Source organism: Myotis daubentonii, chromosome 13 (genome assembly GCF_963259705.1).
Source record: "Myotis daubentonii chromosome 13, mMyoDau2.1, whole genome shotgun sequence".
NCBI lineage: Eukaryota > Metazoa > Chordata > Mammalia > Chiroptera > Vespertilionidae > Myotis > Myotis daubentonii.
In genome coordinates this window covers 2,832,000-2,855,187 of record NC_081852.1, presented here as the reverse complement: position 1 = coordinate 2,855,187, position 23,188 = coordinate 2,832,000, and the positions used below count along the sequence as shown (strand labels likewise).

Genomic DNA, 23,188 nt, shown 5'->3' with positions numbered 1-23,188 from the left:
CCCCTAGGGCCGTGGTCGTCAAACTGCAGCTCGTGAGCCACATGCGGCTCTTTGGCCCCTTGAGTGTGGCTCTTCCTAAGCCTTAGGAGTACCCTAATTAAGTTAATAACAATGTACCTATATAGTTTAAGTTTAAAAAATTTGGCTCTCAAAAGAAATTTCAATTGTTGTACTGTTGATATTTGGCTCTGCTGACTAATGAGTTTGCTGACCACTGCCTAGGCCAGGGGTGGGCAAACTTTTTGACTCGAGGTCCACAATGGGTTCTTAAACTGGACCGGAGGGCCGGAACAAAAGCATGGATGGAGTGTTTGTGTGAACTAATATAAATTCAAAGTAAACATCATTACATAAAAGGGTGCGGTCTTTTTTTATTTTAGTTTTATTCATTTCAAATGGGCGGATCCAGCCCGCGGGCTGTAGTTTGCCCACAGCTGGCCTAGGCCCTAGGGCAAGAAAAACAAAGGAAGAAAATAAACCAATGTAACTACATCAAACTAAAAAGCTTCTGCATAGCAGAAGAATCCATCAACAAAATGAAAAGGGAACCCACTGAATGGGAGAACATATTTCCCAATGATGTAGAGGGGCCTTGACTTATGAGTTTAATTCGTTCCATGACCGAGCTTTTTCACCATTACAATGAATTGAAATGCTGGGCTGATGTTGTGGCGTTCATTGTGACGTTCACTGCGCCAACTAGCGGTGGGGTATCTGAAGCTGGCTTGTAACCCGAATTTTAGCTCGCAACTTAAAGCAAAAAATCGGCCGAGAGACGGCTCATATCTCGAAAAACTCGTCAGTCGGGACACTCGTAAGTCAAGGCCCCACTGTATCTGGTAAGAGGTTAATTTCCAAAATACATAAGGAACTTACACAACTCGACACCAGGAAAACAAACAACCCAATTAAAAAATGGCCAAAGGACCTGAATGGACACTTCTCCAAAGAGGACATGCAGACATATGGCCAATAGACATATGAAAAAAATGCTCAAAGTCACTGATCATCAGAGAAATGCAAATTAAAACGACAATGAGGTATCACCTCACATCCGCCAGAATGGATAGCAGCAATAAATCAATAAAAAACAAGTGCTGAGGATGTAGAGAAAAGGGAAACCTAGTTCATTGTTGATGGGAATGTAGACTGGTGCAACCACTGTAGAGTTACCTCAAAAAATTAGAAATGAAACTGCCTTTTGAACCAACTTCTGGAAATACAGCCTAATAATTCCGAAATGCCAATCAGAAAGAATATATGCTCCCCTGTGCTCATAGCAGCACTATTTACAATAGCCAAGATATGGAAGTAGCCCAAGTGCCCATCAGTAGATGAATAGATAAAAAAAGCTGTGGTGAACTTACACAATGGAATACTACTTGGCCTTAAAAAGGAAGAACATGAGGAAAGGAGCTCCGGACTCGGGCACTGGGAGGGAGAGCCCTTGAGTGGGTCAATGGAGGTGGAGGGGCAGTGGCACTCCACTAACCTGCCCTCACTCACATCTTTTGACAGACAGCTGAGCTGCCTGGCTGCGACTCTGGGACTCCTCACACCTCAGGGAGCTCACCACCCCACCCCACCCCAGCTCAGCACCAGGCCCTAACCAGGCCCACCCACCGGGCCCTCCACCCACACGGGATGTGCTCGCAGCTGAGCCTCGAGAGCCCTGCGCCGTGTGGCAGTGATCGGGGGCACCCACAGCAATAAGATGTCTGCTGTCTACCTGGCGCAGTACTGGCTGCAGGCCCCGGGGGAGCTGCAGAGACCCAGCTTCTCCACAGTGCCCGTGCTGGCCAACCCAGCAGCAACAGCTGTCTGCCGCCTCTACGTGGACTGTGACCTCAACTGCGCCTTCACCAGCGCCTTCCTCACTGCCAGGGTACACCCGGATGACCCATATGAGGTGACAAGGGCCCAAGAGCTGAACCAACTGCTGGGGCCCAAGGCCTCGGGCCAGGCCTTTGACTTCGTCCTGGACCTGCACAACACCACGGCCAGCATGGGCACCTGCCTCATGGCGGAATCCGCCCACAGCGTCTTTGCGATGCATCTGTGCCGCCACCTACAGCTGCAGAGCCCGGAGCTGCCCTGCCGGGTCTTCCTGCACCAGTTGCCCGGAGAAGAGAGTTACAGCGTCAACTCCATGGCCAAGAGTGGACTGGGCCTGGAGCTGGGCCCCCAGCCTCAGGGAGTGCTGCGGGCTGACCTTCTCGTCAGGATGAGGGCCTTGGTGGCCGCAGCCCTGGACTTCATCCAGCTCTTCAGCCAGGGCACCGCATTTCCTGCCTTTGAGATGGAAGTGTATAGAAAAGTGAGCAGCGTGGACTTCCCACGCACGGAGGCCGGGGACCTGGCAGGCAACGTGCATTCTCAGCTGCAGGACCAAGACTTTGAGCCACTGCGGCCTGGAGCACCCATCTTCCGGATGTTCAGCAGCAAGGACGTGCTCTATGAAGGGGAGTCCACTGTGTACCCCGTGTTCATCAATGAGGCCGCCTACTACGAGAAGGACATTCATTGCCTTCCTCCAGACTGAGAAGCTCACGTTCTCTGTGCCCGCCCTGCCCATGCTAGCCCCCACCCCCTCCCCAGCTCCCTAACCCAGACCACACCTGCCTGGCCTCAGCCTCCCACCTGAGGCATGATCCCCAGCTCAGAGGCCCCCTTGCCACCTTCTATATACCATGATCCTTGCCACACACACCCCACCTCCCTGCCTCAGTTTCCCATTCTATAAAGTGGAAGATGTCTTGGGGGGGGGGGGGAGGAAGAACATATTACCTTTTGCAACAGCATGCATGGACCTGGAGATTTTTATGCAAATTGAAATAAGCCAGTTAGAGTAAGACAAATACCATCTGATCTCACTTATATGTGTAATCTAATGAACAAAATAGAACCAGGGCATGGAGCATGGGAACAGCCTGAAGCAATGTCAAAGGAGAGTATGGCAGGAGGGCTAGATAAAAGAAGGTAAAGAGATTAGTCAAAGAACATATATGCATAGCTCCTGGTCACAGACAACAGTGTGGTGAAGGACAGGGAAGGGAGAAGGCTGGGAGAAGGTGAGCAAAAGGGTGTGGGGGGAATGAAGGACATGTGTAATAGTTTCAACAATAAAAATAAGTTGAAAAATAAATAAATAATTATTTTTAAAAAGATGCTGCAGGGAAACCTAAGTAACTTACAAAGTAGTGATATAAAAAACACGAATGGAAAAGTCCAGATCAAGTTTAAGAAATGAATTAAGTTATGTTTAGGGTAGAGGGTGTCTAAGGCCAGCATCCAAATAGAAATGACAAAGAGAAAAAAGTGACACCACAAAGAAAAACACTGAAATATTTAGACAAAAATAGAGATTTGTGATATATAATGAAATCATCAACAAATCTCATTATCTGCTCATAAGGACAAACATTTAATAAAATATTTCCTAAGATACTTTGGAGTACGACTCTCTTAACCATGCTATCTGTATTGCTCATTTGTATATTTTGTACAAATAAAATTGATGTAAAAGCCCAACCAAATGGATCAATCAAAACTAGGTCGATGTTGAAATATTTTTTACTTTACTCCATCATTCATTCAACAAAATGTATTGAGTGATTCTAAGTTTGTGTTGGAGCAAGGGGGACTAAACAAAAAAGCAAATAGAGTAAAATACAGCAATTACTACAACAAAGTAACTGCAAAATGTTACAGGAACACAGGTAACAAAGAATAGAGAATATGATGGAGTAGAGGAATCATGATAAAAATATGCCTAAAAGTCCTAACCGATTTGGCTCAGTGGATAGAGCAGTGATGGCGAACCTATGACACGCGAGTCAGAGGTGACACACGAACTCATTTTTTTGGTTGATTTTTCTTTGTTAACTGGCTTTTAAATATATAAAATAAATATCAAAAATATAAATCTTTGTTTTACTATGGTTGCAAATATCAAAAAATTTCTATATGTGACACGGCACCAGAGTTAAGTTAGGGTTTTTCAAAATGCTGGCACGCCGAGCTCAAAAGGTTCCCCATCACTGGGATAGAGCGTTGGCTTGTGGACTGAAGGGTCCCAGGTTCAATTCCGATCAAGGGCATGTACCTTGGTTGCAGTCACATCCCTAGTTGGGGGTGTGCAGGAGGCAGCTGATTGATGTTTCTCTCTCATTGATGTTTCTAACTCTGTATTCCTTTCCCTTCCTCTCTGTAAAAAAAAAATCAATAAAATATATTTTTTTAAAAAACATATGCCTAAAAGAAAACTTTCCTAGAAAAAGGAGACATCTATATTGAGTTTTTAAACAGAGGAAGTGCCCTAGTTGGTTTGGCTCAGTGGATAGAGCATTGGCCTGCAGACTGAAGGGTCCAAGGTTCAATTTCAGTCAAGGGCAAACGCCTGGGTTGCCAGCTCGATCGCCAGTGGGGTGTGCAGGAGGCAGCCAATCAATGATTTTCTCTCATCACTGATGCCTCTATCTCTCTCTCCCTCTGAAATGAAAAAATATATATTTAAAGGGGAAAAAAGTTCTCCAGCAGGGCACACACAGTGTCCATGGAAGGAAAAAATAAGAAAGAAAAGAAAGAAAGAAAGAAAGAAAGAAAGAAAGAAAGAAAGAAAGAAAGAAGGAAGGAAGGAAGGAAGGAAGGAAGGAAGGAAGGAAGGAAGGAAGGAAGGAAGGAAGGAAGGAAGGAAGGAAGGAAGGAAAAAAGAGGGAGGGAGGGAGGGAGGCAGAGGAAATGATTTAACAAGATACCTACGAAATTTAATGGTATTCTGGAAAAAAAGAATAGTATGTACAAAAGCACAGAGATATCAGTTTCTCATCTTCATGGAACCGTGACAGATAAGGGCCATAGCTCATGGAGGACTTTCTGTGTACACAGATAAAATAATTTGGCTTCTATCCTGTGGTCCTCCGGTAAGAAACGTCAGACGAGCATGAGAACCCCCTAGGGAACACTCCAGATCCCTTAAAGCAGAGGGCAAGAGCAGGGAGGTGGGCAAGAAGCAAAAAAGAGGGAGAACTAACTCCCATAAACAGAGAGCCACAGGAGATTTTTAAGCAATAACAGAACCTGATCAGATCTGTGTTTCAGAAATCCAAAGTCAGTAGCATGGATCAGTGGCTAAGGGAAGAAAATCTGGAGGAAGACCAACAAAGAAGATTAAAAAGCTATTGCGATGATTCCAGCACTAAATATTGACAACTACGTACCAAACATAAGTGAACCACAAAAAGAGGCACATAAAGTGCTGTAACTGTAATATGAGCTTTCAACTTAATTTTCTGAACTTATCTCAGAGAGCAACTCAGTAATCAGAAGCAATTACAGTAAAAGCATGGTCAAGTACATTAGAAAAAAAGGAAAAGAGTGGCCATCAAATTTTCCCCTTTAAAGTGCTTTAATTATACTTCAAATTAAAAAGTTTTTAATTTTTTCTTTTTTTTAGTAAAAAGGTCATATAGTAAAACTACCATATTAGAGATTACCAAATCAAAATTTAGAATCTACTACTGGGCAAGCACTGTGTAAAACTGCTGATAAAAATAAACAGGTGAAAATTACCAGAGAAGAATAGGTTAGCAACAAAAAACAACAAACAAAAAAGACCAGTTAATTTATTTCATAATCTTATATAATAAAAGCATAATATGCAAATCGACCAAACGGCTGAACAGCGGAATGACCATCCAGACAACCATCCAGATGACCATCTGGACGACCCTCCAGGACCACACTATGACACCCACTGGCTCCAGGCCAGCCAAGGCAGGTGCAATGCAATTGGTTGGGGCCCGGCCATTGTTCCATGATCTCCCTGCAGAGGGAGGCCCAGGCCACCAACCAGCAGGCTGTGGTGGGTGAGCAGGGGTCCCGGGTGCCAGAGGGAAGCCCGGGTCCCAGGTGCCAGAGGGAAGCCCAGGCTGGCAGCCAGGGAAAGGAAGGCCTACTCTTGCATGAATTTCGTGCACCGGGCCTCTAGTAATTTATAAAAAAAAATTTGTTACCCACATATAAATACTACAGTTTTGAACTAATGAAATCTCACCAAATTGGGGGGGAAGGAATGTTCTTTAACACCTCTCCCCACAAGCCACTGTCTTCATCTATATATAAAACGCTAAGTGACTGACCATCCGTCCGTGCAACCGTCCAACCAGCCAGTACATATGACATACATTAGTAATTTAAAAATAAACATTGACTCGTGCATGTGCAATACATGTAAAGCTCTTGCTGGTGCCAATTGCACACGTGTTTTGACCTGCCATTGTCCATCGTGAATTTGGTTGACACTTCTCTTATACAGAAAGGGCAAATAGTGATGCTAAAATATTTCTTCTAATTAACTTTCTTTCAATGTGCATGAATCCATGCACCAGGCCACTAGTTTGAAATAAATAGGTTAATACATAAGGATATACATATATAGAATAACGATATTGGGTACACAGATTAGGATAAAATTAATTTCATTTATTTTTAAAAGAAATGGTTCCTGTAATTTATTTCTCTCTCTTGGATCACTCCATCAGCTTTATACTCTCTATTTATATAAATATAGAGGCCTGATGCACAAAATTCATGCAAGGAGCTCGGCCCATGCAGCCCCTCACAGCCCCGACCGGCCCTCGCAGCGCCTCGCAGCCCGGCTTCATCTGGAAAGTCATCTGGACAGTCGTCCGGAAGGTAGTCCAGATGGTTGTGCTGCAGTCTAATTAGCATATTAGCTCTTTATTATATAGGATACTAGAAAAACACCCATCTTTTAAAAAAATTCCTTGACTCTACATCCCCTCCAATTACCAACCTATTTTTCCCAGCTTCAATTTATAGCAAATTCCTTAAAAGGACTGGCTGTTGCCCTGGCCAGTGTGCCCAATGGTAAGAGTGCTGGCCCAAGCACTGAAAAGTCTGTGTTTGATTCTGGTCAAGGGCAGGTACCTGGATTGCAGCTTCAATCCCAGGCCTGGTCCTGACTCAGGTGCAGAAGGCAACCAATTGATATATCTCTCTCACATGGATGTTTCTCTCTCTTTCTTTCCTCTCCCGCTCTCTCTCTCCCTCCCTCCCTCCCTCCCTCTCGTCCACCCTCTCTAAAAATCAATGGAAAAAATGTCCTCCAGTGAGCTTTCAATAAAAATTATTGAAGCTGACTAACTGTGAGAAATGAGATACTTTTAGTATGACTGAAAATTTCCATTTAAAGGGTTTTTTCCTTCTAATGCTTAGAAAAAAATAAATGAGAACTTGAAGAAATGGGGGGACAATTGCCACAGAACAAGCACATTTGTACTCTTGTTCCATCTTCCTCAAATGTTCTCTCCCCTAAATCTGCTCAGATTAGATCACAATATTACTTCTCCCACATCTCTGCTATACCATTCATCACTACAGCCTCTCTAACCACCTTATATAAAACAGCGGCATCCCCCTCCCATGTTTTTTCCACCTTATCCTGCTTTTTCTCCACAGCACTATAATAGCAGCTATATTACATATATACTTGTTTATTTCCTATATGATATCATTAGAATACTAGAGGCACAGTGCACAAAAATTTGTGCACTCGGGGGGGAGGAGGGGTCCCTCAGCCCGGCCTCTGCCCTCTCGCAGTCTGGGACCCCTCGGGAGATAATGACCTGCTGGCTTAGGCCTGCTCCCGGGTGGCAGAAGGCAGGCCTAATCCCTAGGCGCAGCCCTGGTCGGGCTCAGAGCAGGGCTGATTGGGGAATTGGGGCACCGCCCCCTGTCATGCACAGAGCAGGGTGGATTGGGAGGTTGCGATGCCAGGATGCTCAGGGCAGGGCCAATTGGGGGGTTGGGGCACCGCCCCCTGGCACACTCAAGGCAGGTCGATGGGGAGGTTGCGGCGCCACCCGCTGTCACGCACAGAGCAGGGCCGATCAGGGGGTTGGGGCGCTGCCCCCTGTCACGCACAGAACAGGGCCGATCAGGGGGTTGGGGAGCTCCCCCCCGTCACGCACAGAGCAGGGCCGATCAGGGGGTTGGGGAGCTCCCCCCCGTCACGCACAGAGCAGGGCCGATCAGGGGGTTGGGGAGCTCCCCCCTGTCACACACAGAGCAGGGCGGATCAGGGGGTTGGGGCACCGCCCTGTATCACCCACAGAGCAGGGCCGATCAGGGGGTTGGGGCGCCGCCACTGTCACACTCAGGGCAGGGCTGATGGGGAGGTTATAGCTCTACCCCATCACACACAGAGCAGGGCCTGTGGGGTTGGGGGGTTGGGGCGCCGCCCTGTATCACCCACAGAGCAGGGCCAATCAGGGGTTTGGGGCGCCGCCACTCTCACACTCAGGGCAGGGCCAATGGGGAGGTTATGGCTCTACCCTGTCACACACAGAGCAGGGCCTGTGGGGTTGGGGGGTTGGGGCGCCGCCCTGTATCACCCACAGAGCAGGGCCAATCAGGGGTTTGGGGCGCCGCCACTCTCACACTCAGGGCAGGGCCAATGGGGAGGTTATGGCTCTACCCTGTCACACACAGGGCAGGGCCCGTGGGGTGGGGGGTTTGGGGCGCCGCACCCTGTCACACACAGAGCCGCAGGGCAATCAGGAGGTTGGGGAGCTCCCCCCATCAGGCACAGAGCAGGGCCGATCAGGGGGTTGGGGCACCTTCTCCTGTCAGGAACAGAGCAGGGCTGATAGGGAGGTTGGGGCCCCGCCCCCTGTCACACACAGAGCCACAGGGCGATCAGGGGGTTTCGGCGCTGCCCCCTGTCACGCTGATCCCGGTGCCAGGAGACCTCGCAGCTCCGCTGATCCTGGTGCTGGGAGGCATATTACCCTTTTACTATATAGAATAGAGGCCTGGTGCACGGGTGGGGGCTGGCTGGTTTGCCCTGAAGGTTGTCCCGGATTAGGGTGGGGGTCCCCACTGGGGTGCCTGGCCAGCCTGGATGAGGGGATGATGGCTATTTGCAGCTGGTCACACACCCTTCAGGGTGGGGGTCCCCACTGGGGTGCCTGGCCAGTCTGGGTGAGGGGCTGAGGGCTGTTTTCAGGCTGGTGGGTGACTCAAGCTCCCAAATGCTCCTTTTTTTTCTTTTTTATTCTGAGCCAGCTTTAGCTCTGAGGCTCCAGCTCTTAGGCCTCCGCTCATGAAAGCAGGTATCTGGTTTGTTTTGGTTCTACAATCGAAACTCTGTATCAACTCCAGCTCTGAGATCCCAGCTAGCTGAAAGCTGGTTTCTGGGGTTTTGTTTAGCTTCGATTTTTGTAACTATGTTTCAAACTGCCAGCTCAGAGGCCGGCAAGGCAGGCAGGGAACGTTGGAGTCCTCCGTCACTGAAGCAAGCAAGCCTCATGTTAGTTTCAAGCTGCCTGGCTGCCAGCCGCCATCTTGGCTAGGAGTTAATTTGCATATCGCCCTCATTAGCCAATGGGAAGGGTAGCGGTCGTACGCCAATTACCATGTTTCTCTTTTATTAGATAGGATAAGTTTCACAGGGCAGAAAATGTGTTTCCTCACTGCACTATTACTAGCAAGTGTTCAGCAGATATTTCTTGAATGGATGGATGACATGAATGAGGAAAATCCACACTCAGTATCTGGATTACCCCTTACTTCCCCCCTGCCGGCCTAATCGCCCCTAATGCCTACACCAGCTGTCGGACATCCCCTGAGGGGTCCCGGATTGGAGAGGGTGCAGGCTGGGCTGAGGGGACCCCACACACACACGAATTTTGTGCACCGGGCCTCTAGTAAAAGCATAATATGTTAAGTGTGTCCGGTCATCCAGTTGGCCGTTCAACCAATCAAAGCATAATATGCTAATGACATGCTAAGGCCGCTCAATCACTCGCTATGATGTGCACTGACCACCATGGGGCAGAGAGTCGACCGCCCGACCAGTCGCTATGATGTGCACTGACCACCAGGGGGCAGACGCTCTGACTGATAGGTGAGCTTGCTTCTGGGGTCCGGCTGATCGGAACTGAGTGAGATGGGCCAGACACACCCTGGAGCCCTCCCATGTTACCTCCCCAGCTAGCCAACCTCCCGCATCCCTCCCTGGCCTCGATTGTGCACCGATGGGGTCCCTCGGCCTGGCCTGCGCTCTCTCACAATCTGGGACCCCTCGGGGGATGTCAGAGAGCCGGTTTTGGCCCAATCCTGCAGGCCAGGCCGAGGGACCCCACTTTACACGAATTTGTGCACCGGGCCTCTAGTAATAAATAAGGGTGGACAAGTCCAAACTATCGTAAAATGAAGAAAATAAACTTGAGAAAAAAATTTAAAATAAAAAAAGTGGAAAAATGGCCACACCTACCTCCCCACTTCCTGTAAAGAAATACCACGTGGATATATTTCCTATAAGCTGGCCTATCAACTCAGACCAAAATATCACCAGACCCATTCTATACACTTAAATAGCTATTATGAATAGTTCCTGCTTTTCTAAGCTATGATCTTCAGAGAAAATTATAACTCCCAACCCTAACACTGGCTGCCAAGAAAATAATGGTCACAGAAAGCTCTCAAATTTCCCCAAGGTACTCAGGCTGCAACCAAATATCACTCATAAGATGGCAACAACAATTCAAAGTACCTTTGGTGTCTGCCTATCTTCACTGTCCCTGATGTATTCAGATGACATCAAAAATTGTGATATCTTCCTATGGGGGTATGCATGTGGGAGAGAGAGAGGGGAAGGGACCGAGAGAGGAACAAGGAGAGGGTGAGGAGAGAGAGGGAGAATGAATTTAAAGAAACAGCACCTAGATATTTTTTTGAATTTTAAAGCGAGGTAGCTTGCCAGGGAATAGAAAGTATCTACTAAAATAAAGCTGGCACCTAGACTTTTCAATACCAGACACCAACACAGAGATCAGTAGGACCAAATACCTCAAGGTAGCCAGCATTTCTCAGCTAAAGAGCTGTCTTGTGTTTCCATTCCCACACACCAAATTGTAGCTATGGTGCAGAAGGCCATGCCAAACTGGACTGCTGGGAGCAATAATTGGGGAGAGGAGGGTGGTAACCTGTATGGAAAGGAGGGAGAGAAGTAGTTGCCTGTGTTTGTTTGTCTGTTTCCCTTTCCTATTGTACTTACAAAGTACAAAAAGTGGGCAGATGAAAACTGGAAAGGAGAAGGCAGAGTGAAGGGTAAGGAGCTCTGGTAGCAGAAGAAATCAAGATGAATTCCTTTTCTAAGGAATATGTCTTTGAAAAGCAGACATATGAAGTTAGGAACTGACTAAGGAATTTAAAACAAGCCTCACACCTGATATGTATAAAACTTGTACAGAGAGAACAGAAATGCTTAATTATTTAGAATTATGGTCCTGGGGCACTGTTAAAATTAGCAATCCTCAAAAAGGATCCAACTATATTCATACTGATCAACATGGAAACATAAACAGGTAAAAACAAAACAAAAAACAAAAAAAACACTTCAGCTTTCATGGACCTAACCTTTAAAAAACCTCTGCCTTCCAAATGGCTCCAAATCTTAAAATAACAAAATGGGAGTCTTGAAAGTTAGAGAAATAACTCTGAAGGCATTCAAAAGTAATCAACTCAGCAGAAAAGAGCTGAAAACTCAGAAATTACACCTAACATACTCTGATTGGTCAATTTCATTAAAAAGAAAGGAAGGTTCTGATTGGTTGCCCTCATTAGGCTGAGTCAAACCCCAGCATCAGTATGCACAGCAAACAAATGTTAGAAACTAAAAGAGGTGGGAGACAACTGAATACACTGAGAAAGGTATGGGCTGTGTGTGTTGGGAGGTGGGGGGGGAAAGGGGAGAGAAGGGTGAGTCTGTAACAAAGGAAAAAACAAGTTAGCTCTATACACTCACTGGCCATCAGAATATTGCATTAGGGCACACCAACCAGAACTGTTTGTAGCCTGAGGTAGCATTCTGTGTTAATACTTCTTTGCTAATACTTCCTGCTACTTAACACTTCTCCCCTGATCTGACACTGATGGCTCTCCCCACCTTCCAGACAGCCTTCACTTTCTATAGCTCCTCTTTCTCCATCTACTCTTTGATTCTGGTGATCTGGTGTTCCCCACAGGCAGTTGTCTCTTACCCTCTTCTATATTAGCTCATCCTGCATTAGCTCATGCATTCTACTCAGACCTGTCCTTGACAAGCACATAATCCAGTAGGGGGGGGGGGGAGTAGATGTGTCACTAGATTAGGTACATCAGTCAATGCTATGAAAGAAATATAACAAAGTGCTGTGAGCGCATATTCACTTGTCATTACCCAGATATTTTCCAAATCAACACTCCAGCTTCCCATTCTCTTGTAAGTCAGTTATTAAGTCCTATATCTTTTCCCTCATATCCCGATCTCCAAATTCACCTTGCAGTCAGATTTCATTTCTCATATGACCTATTTCAACCACTGTCTATCAGAAACACAATTCAATATATTTCCACATTGTTGCATCAGCCATCTCCCTAAAAGACATAACATACCATATCATCCCCTTGCTTTGAAACATCTAATATCTTTCCAATGCCTAAGAGATAAAGTTCAAATCCTTAGCACACAAAAATAAGATAATATATTTTTCAAAGAGAGCCTTTTAAAAGTAGGTAAAGTTCCAGTCCACTGCTTGCTAGCTGAGTTACCTTTGGCAGGTCACTTTTCCTCTCTAAGTTTTCCCATTTGTGAAATGAGGATACCAAAAGAACCTATCTCTCTTGGCCTGTTACACGAAATAAAAAACTCCATGCCAAACACCAGCACAGTACTGAGCACGCAATCAATATTAACTATTATCCTGGGTTGTCTCATTTATCTAGAACAGCGGTTCTCAACCTTCCTAATGTCATGACCCTTTAATACAGTTCCTCATGTTGTGGTGACCCCCAATTTCATTGTTACAAATTGGACATAATTAAAGCAGAGTGATTCATCACAAAAACAATATGTAATTATATATGTGTTTTCCGATGGTCTTAGACAACCCCTGTGAAAGGGCCGTTCGACCCCCAAAGATATCGCGACCCACAGGTTGAGAACTGCTGATCTAGAATGTCACACTCCCCAAAGGAAGCAGATAATCAAGGTCTTACTTTCATATACACTGAGTGGCCAGATTATTATGACCACCTGACGTTTGTAGGCAAATTAGCTATAATTTCACGCTGAAGTTGCTAGAGGGCCAGACCATTATAAACGTCTGAATAGCACAACATACCTAAGTATCATTGCTGATCAAGTTCATCCTATCATGTTGATGGCATATCCCAATGGAGATGGCTTCTTCCAATAAGACAATGCGCCATGCAACGGTGCTCATATTGTGCAGGAATGGTTTCAAGAACATGAGGGAGACTTTACTCTGCTTAGGTGGCCCCCACAATCACCAGATCTCAATCCAATTGAGCATTTGTGGGACGAAGTTAAAAGAGCCATCAGGCAGCTGGTTCCACAACCATCAAATCTCACAGAACTGGACAGTGCTTTTTATCAGGCATGGTGTCAGATTCCTCGTATCACCTTTCAACATCTCGTGGAGGCATTGCCAAGAAGAAGGCAGTATTGAAGACAAAAGGTGGCCCAACGAAGTACTGATGAAGTGGTCATAATAATCTGGCCACTCAGTGTATATTAGAATGATTAATAGTAAAAGTGAAATCAGAAATGGTCTTCTGGTTAATCCTGATCCAATAAAAACTTCAATTATACCAAAACTAGGTAAAGACAACACAATGAAAGAGAATTACAGGCCAATATCCCTCATGAACATAGATGCCAAAATCCTCAACAAAATCTTAGCAAATCGGATCCAGCAGTACATCAGAAAGATCATACACCAAGACCAAGTAGGATTTATCCCAGGGATGCAAGGATGGTACAATATCCGCAAATCAATAAACGTGATACATCACATAAACAAATTGAAAGAAAAAAACCACACAGTCATATCAATTGATGCAGAAAAAGCGTTTGACAAAATTCAACACCCATTTTTGATAAAAACTCACAGCAAGGTGGGAATTGAAGGATCGTACCTCAACATAATAAAAGCCATATATGACAAACCCACAGCCAACATCATACTTAATGGACAAAAACTAACGCCATTTGCCCTAAGAACAGGAACAAGACAGGGATGCCCACTCTCACCATTCCTGTTCGACATAGTACTGGAAGTATTAGCCATTGCGATTAGACAAGAAGAAGAAATAAAAGGCATCCAAATTGGAAAAGAGGAAGTAAAACTGTCCTTATTTGCAGACGACATGATATTATACTTAAAAAACCCTAAAGGCTCCATCAATAAACTATTAGACTTAATAAAAGAGTTCGGCAATGTAGCAGGATAGAAAATTAACGCCAAGAAATCTATGGCATTTCTATACACCAATAGTGAATGTGCAGAAAGAGAGACTAAAAAAGCAATCCCATTTACCATCGCACCAAAAAAATTAAGCTACCTAGGAATAAACTTAACTAAAGAGGTAAAAGACCTCTACTCAGAAAACTACAGGACGTTGAAAAAAGAGATAGAGGAAGATATAAAGAGATGGAAGAACATACCATGTTCTTGGATTGGTAGAATCAACATCATTAAAATGTCCATACTGCCCAAAGCAATCTATAAATTCAACGCACTTCCCATTAAAATACCAACGGCATATTTCACAGACCTAGAACGTACTCTCCAAAAATTCATATGGAATAAAAAACGACCCCGAATAGCTGCAGCAATCCTGAAAAAGAACAAAGTAGGTGGGATCTCAATACCAGATATCAAGCTGCATTACAAAGCCACTGTTCTCAAAACTGCCTGGTACTGGCACAAGAACAGACATATAGATCAATGGAATAGAATAGAGAGCCCAGAAATCAGCCCCAACCAATACGCTCAATTAATATTTGACAAAGGAGGCAAGAACATACAATGGAGTCAAGATAGTCTCCTCAATAAATGGTGTTGGGAAAATTGGACAGATACATGCAAGAAAATGAAACTAGACCACCAACTTACACCATACACAAAAATAAACTCAAAATGGATAAAGGACTTAAATATACGACAGGAAACCATACAAATACTAGAAGAATCCAAAGGCAACAAAATCTCAGACATATGCCGAAGCAATTTCTTCACCGATACAGCTCCTAGGGCATTGGAAACTAAAGAGAAAATGAACAAATGGGACTACATCAAAATAAAAAGCTTCTGCACAGCAAAAGAAACCATCAACAAAACCATGAGAAAACCCACTGCGTGGGAAAACATATTTGCCAATGTCATATCTGATAAGGGCCTAATCTCCAAAATTTATAGGGAACTCCTACAACTTAACAAAAGGAAGATAAACAATCCAATCAAAAATTGGGCAAAGGATCTAAATAGACACCTTTCAAAAGAGGACATTCAGAAAGCCAAGAGACATATGAAAACATGCTCAAAGTCACTAATCATCCGAGAGATGCAAATCAAAACAACAATGAGGTACCATCTCACACCTGTCAGACTGGCTATCATCAACAAATCAACAAACGACAAGTGCTGGAGAGGATGGGGAGAAAAAGGAACACTTGTGCACTGCTGGTGGGAATGCAGACTGGTGCAGCCACTATGGAAGACAGTATGGAGTTTCCTCAAAAAACTGAAAATGGAACTCCCATTTGACCCTGTGATCCCACTTCTAGGAATATATCCCAAGAAACCAGAAACACCAATCAGAAAGGATATATGCACCCCTATGTTCATAGCAGCACAATTCACCATAGCTAAGATCTGGAAACAGCCTAAGTGCCCATCTGTAGATGAATGGATTAGAAAACTGTGGTACAGCTACACGATGGAATACTATGCTGCTTGTAAAAAAGAAGGAACTCTTACCATTTGCAACAGCATGGATGGAACTGGAGAGCATTATGCTAAGTGAAATAAGCCAGTCAATGAAGGAAAAATACCACATGATCTCACTCATTCATGGATAATAGAGACCATTATAAACTTATGAACAAAAATAGATACAGAGGCAGAGCTGCCTCAAACAGATTGTCAAACTGCAGCGGGAAGGCTGCGGAGGGTGGGAGGGCAGGAGGGGGGTGGGTAAGAGATCAACCAAAGGACTTGTATGCATGCATATAAGCATAACCAATGGACATAAGACACTGGGGGGTAGGGGAGGCCAGGGGATTGTCAAGGGCGGGGGGAAAAAAAGGAGACATATGTAATACTCTTTGTAATACTTTAAGCAATAAAAAAGAGGAAAAAATAAAAAATTTTTAAAAAAACTTCAATTAACCAAAATATTGTTCTCATGAAAATTTTAGTTTGTCTAAATTTACTATAACTTATTTTTTAAAAAACCAACTATGTTAGTTTGTTTTGTTTTGTTTCCTATTCAAGTTCAGGAAGGAAAAAAAAAAAAGAAAACTCACTTCGACATGTAAGAATGTGATTCTCTATAGTATAGAATCCACATGAATTATATTCAATCTCAATCATATGCATAATTTACTAAAGATACACAGGTACAACAAAACAAATTCTAAAAACTTAAGAAAATAAGTGTGCACCAGATGATGGACAGACATTCAGATTCACAATCAAAAGATGAAATCACAAAATTTTGTTTAAAAGTCCATGATTTTTAGAAGAAGGTATAAAGGGGGGATAAATGATGATGGAAGATTGGACTTGGGTGGTAAATACACAATACAGTATACAGATTATGTATTAAAGAACTATATTCCTGAAACTTGTATAATTTTATCACCAATGTCACCCCAATAAATTCAATTAAAAAGTCAGTAATTTTAATTAGCACCTAACATCATAAATACATTAATCTCTTGTTTTGTTTTTGTTGTTTATGGCTGTATACTTTGCAGTTTTAAAAATTAAGTGCTAATGAAAATTAGTAAGATCCCCGTAAATTTATGCACAAAGGTCAAACAATTCCAACAAAGGAGAAAATAAAAGTAGGAAAATACAGCATTTGCTTTTCTATTGCAGATTGTATGTTAGATAGTAGGTACCCTTATACCCATTTGTAAAATACCAACCTTTAAAAAACAAAAGCCTTTAAAAGTATTGTAAAACTGTCAACCAAAATGCAGGAAGCAGTATAAATCAATACAACCTTTTAGAAATAAACCTGGTAATATTTTCAAAAGTGACAAAAACCACCCGGCCAATGTGGCTCAGTGGTTGAGCAGTGGCCCATGAACCAAAAGGGCACTGGCTGGATTTCCAGTGCGGGCACATGCCAGGACTTCAGCCTCCATCCCAGTAGGGGCCTGCAGGAGGCAGCCAATGGATGTTTGTCTCTCATCAATGATGTTTCTATCTTTCTATCCCTCTTCCTCTCCTCTAAAATCAATAAAAACATATTTTTTAAGTGACAAAAAACCTTCACACTCTCTGACCTTGTAATCCCTCTCCTGGAACTTTAGCCTAATGAAAGAAGAAAACAAAGAACAGCTATATATTAACTGCATTACTTGTCAAATGGGAGGCAACTTAGATGTACAATTATTAAAGCTAAGCAACTCAACTAGTAATCCTATGTAATAAAAACCCAACAACCAAACAGGAGAACAACCAGAACAACTGGTTGACCAGTCACCATGATGCGCACTGACCACCAGGGGGCAGACGCTCAACACAGGAGCTGCCTCCCGGTGGTCAGTGCACAACCACAGTGGGAGTGCTGCTGGCTGACCGGGATGAGCGGCTGCTCCTGCTGTGAATGGGGGTGGGGGGGTGGGGCCATGGGCAGGAACCTGGGCTGCGATCATGGCCTCCTTGCCCCAGGCTCCTCCTCCTGCTTCTGGCCGCCTCCTCGGGAAGCTCGCAGGCTATGCAGAGCTGACCCCGGAGGCTGCAAGGTGGGTTCATGGCCACCGTGGGACTGAAGCCTACTCTGCCACCTCTTAGTACTCCTGTCCCTCCACCTGGCCCCAACCGGGTCCCCTGGAGAAGCGTGCCCCGGCTCCACAGAAGATGCCAGACCAGGGAGCAGTCACTCAGAGGGATGGTCCATAGCTGCTCAGCCGACCTGGATGAGCAACGCTCCCACAACGGCCGATCCCCACAGGCCACGTCCCCCACCAGTGCATGAATCCCATGTGCCAGGCCTCTAGCATTATATAATAATTTACAGGTACAAAAACTTTAGCAAAAAGAAAACATTAACTATGAAAGCAAAATTAAATATTATATTTATGCTTTGATTGTTGTATAAAATCATGTTATATGGTGAGAAATAAATAAGAAAAATTAAAAAAAATTTTCTTATTTCTTTGACCATTAAATGATTTGTAAAATAAAAAGCCTGTTAGAATTGATCAGATCCACCACAGTAAGTACATATTTTAAAATTGACTCTTCTGAAGCATAAAACCACAATTATCATTTTTTCCAAAAAAACCTATAACAGAGTAATTGGATAAATTCTTCTCACATACAGAGTAATCATACATGTCATTTTACCCAATGCTATTAGCCAGCTGGAACCTTGTTATATTAAAATCTCATTTTACCATCAAAACGTAACTATATGTGGGATCTCCATATGTGAGCAGAAGCCACTTATTATGGGGCAATTGGAGAGTGGGCCCCAAGCACTGAGGTTAAAAACTATCCGACCAAATGTAATGGTGAAGCCTAGGTTTCTCCTATATCCCCAAATGAATTCCATGTTTCTTAGCCACTCAAGAGCTAAAGCATTCAAGGAGGAAGAAATTGTAAGATTATTTGCTCTCCCTCTGAAAACTGGAAACTTCTTCATTTTCTTCTAAAGGCCCCATGGAGTAATGAAAAACACACAAGCAGCCCAGCTGGCCTGGCTCAGTGGCTGAGCATTGACCTATAAACCAGGAGGTCACGGTTCTATTCCCAGTCAGGGCACATGCCCAGGTTGCGAGCTCAATCCCCAGTAGGGAGCGTGAAGGAAGCAGCCAATCCATGATTCTCTCTCATCATAGACTAGAGGCACAGTGCATGAAATTCATGCACTTGGAGCCAGGGGTGGGGGAAGGGGCGTTCCATCAACCTGGCTTGCGCCCTCTCACAGTCCAGGAGCCCTTGGGGGATGTCTGACTGAAGGCTTAGGCCCACCAAGGGACCAGGCCTAAGCCGTCACTGGGACATCCTTAGCATTGCGGTGGAGTTGGGAGAGGCTCCCACCCCCCGCCACTGCACTTGCCAGTCATGAGCCCAGCTCAGGGCTTCTGGCTGAGCGGCGCTTCCACTGTGGGAGCATACTGACCACCAGGGAGCAGCTCCTGCGTTGAGTGTCTGCCCCCTGGTGGTCAGTGCACGTCATAGAGACCAGTCGTTCGGCCATTTGTTTGATTTGCATATTAGCCTTTTATTTTATAGGATGTTTTTCTCTCTCTCCTTCCTTCCTGTCTGAAATCAATAAAAATCTATTTTAAGAAAATACACAAGCATGTGGTCAGGAGATATGTTATACAGGTGACTAAGTAACCTCAAGCAACTTGTCCTTTGCACAAAAATTTAAAAGTTAAATCAAATAATCTCTTAATTCTTTCAAATTCAATACTGATCTCCCCACCCAAAATGCCTCACTCAGATTGTAAAATAATTGTTAAGATTTAGAATTAGGAATCTAGGAGCAAAGGTAAAACACACAGATGGTCAAAAGCCTGGATGGGATCCCAGCTCTGGCTGACCCTTCCTACCTGCATGACCTTGGGCAAATCACTCTGCCTTGAAGTCCTAAAATCAAAGCAGCAGCAGTCCTCCTGACCATGTCCTTTAATTCGTGTGTCATAAAACACATTGGTGGCTTATCATCACTGGGGTTTACTTCCTAACAAGCAACAATAATTTTGACTTTATTCTTGGAAATTTAAAAGTACCTCGTTTGTGCATTTCTCTTTTCTAAGTTTTCTGATATTGAGAGTAGTTAACACATTTTGCCTATCTTAAAGCTATATTCAAGATTGAAAGCATTCCTCAATCATTTATTCAATAAATAGTTTTGAACACCTGTGCCACACAGTATGTGCTCCAGTTACAAAGCTCCCTGGTGGGGACAAACAAATCATTAACCTCCGGCTGACCGATGCTAACTGCATAATGTGCAATGCACTCCTGGATCAGCTGAGACAAGTAGGATAATGTCTGGACAAGATTCAGAAGTAGTATTTTGGTTAGGTCTTAAAAGGCAAGTTGTTTACTAGGTAGAGAAGAATTCTACAACGGAAGATGTCCTCTCAGAGACCTCTAAGTAGTCTTTGTATGAAGAAGGCAGGCCAAATGGCAGAAGATGAAATTAGAAACATACACGAGTGCAGAGCTGTGAAGGACTTTGGCTTTCTCAACTGCAGATTATGGAGAGTCACGGACAGACTTCACACACGGACTCAAAGTCCCCTCTCCCTCCACAGTCCGAGGCGGGGTCCAGGTGACAGACAGGCAGGCAGGTCTGGGTCAGAGAGAGTCACGGTACTTATTTAGGGACAGTTCACGCCCTCAGGGCCGGGCAGGTCCTTCGATGGCACATTAAGACAGCCGTGAACTGAAATGACAGCTAAACGGTGCAAGAAAGTGTTTATTTGAAGTCAATTTTGTTGAGCGCACTAAAGAAAGCAACCAAATAAGAAAATACTAAACATCTCTGTGAGAGATGACGAGAGGCTGGCAAGAATAGCAGCTGAGACGGCCGACTTCAGGAAAACATTCAGACGTGTTTACATCCTACCACGCATGGGCCTATCTTTTGCAAGAGGAGAATATTTTAAATTTCTTTTGGTTAATGAAGAGCTGTCACCACTAAACTCCTTAAACTAAAGGAAGATTTTTTAAATGGCAAAATTAACGGGTTCCATAATATTTTAATGTTCAAGAAAAAAAGGAATGTATTTCCAATGGCTGCTGGAGAGCCTACAGCAATCCATCCCCAGCGGGCGCACACCTCGCGCCCATCCGGACCACGGGGTCGGCCTCGGTCCCTCCCCCCCGCGGGCGGGCCGGGCGGGCGCGGGCCTGACGGGCGGTCCGCAGTCCGGGGCGCGGCTCCAGGGCGGCCCGGGACCGGCTCACGGGAGGCGGCGTCCGCGCAGGAGGCGCCCGGCGACGCCCAGGCCAGCGGGTCTCCCCTGGGAGAGCCAGCACCTGAGCCCCGGAACCGAGTGGTCCACGAAGTTCATCTCAAGACGTGCTTGGGGTGTGTCTTTGTTGTGTCCCAATAATAACCCCCTCCCCCCCGAAAAAAAAGTCCCTGGGGCACCCCGTACCTCCCCTGCAACCGCACAGCACCCTGACTGAACCCGGGGCGTCTGAGCCTCGCCCTGCTTTTTCCTGGGAGGAAGGCGGCAGCCCCGCGGGGCGGAGACGGGGAGGGGGGTGGGGGTTCGGGGAGTCGAGAGGCCGGGGAACAGGGAGACGGAGGGGTCAGGGGGACGGGAGAGGACGGGGGGCAGCGGGCGGGGGCGGGAGAAGGAAGGACGGAGACTGCGAGATGGGGAGGAAGGAGGGGAACCGGGGGGTTGGGAGGTGGGGAACGAGGGGACGGGGTTTCAGGGGGACCGGGGCGAGCGTTCGGGGGACGGGGTTTCAGGGGGATGGGGGACGTCCGGCCCGGCCCACGCCCGTCTCGCCTTAGGAGGCTCGCGAGGGTCACCCCGGAGGCAGGAGTCCGAAGGGCGCCACTGCCTCGTCCCAGCGCCCGGGCCTGAGCAGCCGGACCGCACCCCCTGCCCGAGCGGCCGCGGTCAGCATCCCGCCGGACCCGGCCCCGCCACCATCCGGCCCTTACCGCTCGGATCCGCTCTGCCTCCTCGGCGCGGCCCAGGGCGGCTCGCCCGGAACCTGAGGCGCAAGGACCGCAGGTGAGCGAAGGGCCGCCTGTCACATCCCCTCCGGGCCGGCCGCCCCGCCCGCTGCAGCCGGCATCGCGTCAGTGGCCGGAGGGAGCGCCGGACCCGGAGCCTCCGCCCGCTCTCGGCCGCGCCCGCCGGACTCCGCCCCCGGGGCCCCGAACCGCGCGTGCGCAGCCCCGCCCCGACCCGGTGCGCAGGCGCCGACTGTGGGCCCCGCCCCTCCGCCTCGCCCCGACCCGCCCCTGACTCCCGCTTCCGCCCACCTATGGCCCCGCCCTCGCCTCGCGCCGGCCTTTCCAGCTCCGCCCCCTTTCGGGACCCGCCCCCTTCCTGACCTTGCCTCTCTGTCCCCTGGCTCCAGTCTGTGCTCCTCCTAAGCCAGTGATGGCGAACCTTTTGAGCCCCGCGTGTCAAAATTTTGAAAAACCCTAACTTAACTCTGGTGCTGTGTCACATATAGAAATATTCATAATGTTTTTTATATATTTGCAACCATAGTAAAAAAAAGATTTATATTTTTGATATTTACTTTATATATTTAAATGCCATTTAACAAAGAAAAATCAACCAAAAAATATGTATAAAATGAACAAAAACAGAAAAAAAATGTACATTTAGGAAAATAAATAAAAACAATGATAATCAAATGGTACGAAAACTAGAAATTAGTGACTTTTTTGGTGCTGAAGTTTGTCTGCTATCTCCTCAATTGCAGGTTCATACTTGGTGCACTTCAAGGCTAAGCAAGCGCCACTAACTTCATCTGTTAGCCGGTTTCTTTTGTTCGTTTTAATATTATTTAATGTTGAGAACAAAGTCTCACAAAAATATGTTGATGAAAAAATTGTTAGCAAAGCCATTGCTAGATTTTTTATGTCGCTAAAAGTGTCAGGTACTCTGTTCCAAGCTCTCAAAATTTCTTGTTTGTAGTTGCACTCTTCTTCATTATTCAAACAATTTCGTTCCAGATTTTCAAGTTTCCACCTTAAGTCGACAAACACATGAGTCCAAATGCTACCTTGAAAATCTGCAAGTTGCATCTCTAAATCATCAATTTGCATCCATTGGAAATCCTTTAATTCCAAAGTACTGTAAACAACTACATCCGGCTACTTAATTATTTTAATGGTCTGTTCTAGGCTTCTAAATTGGTCGAATCTTTTGCTGAACTGTTCAAATAGCGAGTTTACTACATTCTGGTACATAAGTATGGACTCCATTACACTCTTTGTAGTGGCCTTCTCAAAATACTTTTTAATCCGAAGAAAATACTTATAAGTTTTAGTTTCAATATCTCGCTTGAAAATTTTAAGTTTACTTTCAAAAGATTTGATGTATCCAAACATAACGTCAATACTTTTGCCAAAACCTTGT

At 45.5% G+C, this 23,188-nt stretch overlaps 2 protein-coding genes across 16 annotated transcripts in view; one reads left to right on the top strand and one right to left on the bottom strand.

The window, feature by feature from the left end:
* The window catches only part of CCSER2 (coiled-coil serine rich protein 2), a 215,282-nt gene extending 193,310 nt beyond the window's left edge, over positions 1–21,972 (bottom strand). For 5 of the 15 annotated variants that reach the window (XR_009448330.1, XM_059662019.1, XM_059662018.1 and 2 more), the window contains exon 1: positions 21,751–21,970. The gene's annotated coding sequence lies outside the window, so the exon portion shown is untranslated. Of the gene's footprint in view, positions 1–21,750 lie in introns of all 15 variants that reach the window. The other 10 variants (XM_059662015.1, XM_059662014.1, XM_059662017.1 and 7 more) reach the window with 4 other exon arrangements.
* LOC132214503 (N-acyl-aromatic-L-amino acid amidohydrolase (carboxylate-forming)-like) lies at positions 1,570–2,762 on the top strand. Its single transcript, XM_059661889.1, has one exon. It carries the CDS (start codon positions 1,715–1,717, stop codon positions 2,540–2,542), a length of 828 nt encoding a protein of 275 aa, XP_059517872.1. The 5' UTR covers positions 1,570–1,714; the 3' UTR covers positions 2,543–2,762.
* Positions 21,973–23,188: the final 1,216 nt, after the last annotated feature.

Excerpts from the sequence above, each read along its gene's own strand:
- LOC132214503 (XM_059661889.1), top strand. The coding sequence starts at position 1,715 with ATGTCTGCTGTCTACCTGGCGCAGTACTGGCTGCAGGCCCCGGGGGAG.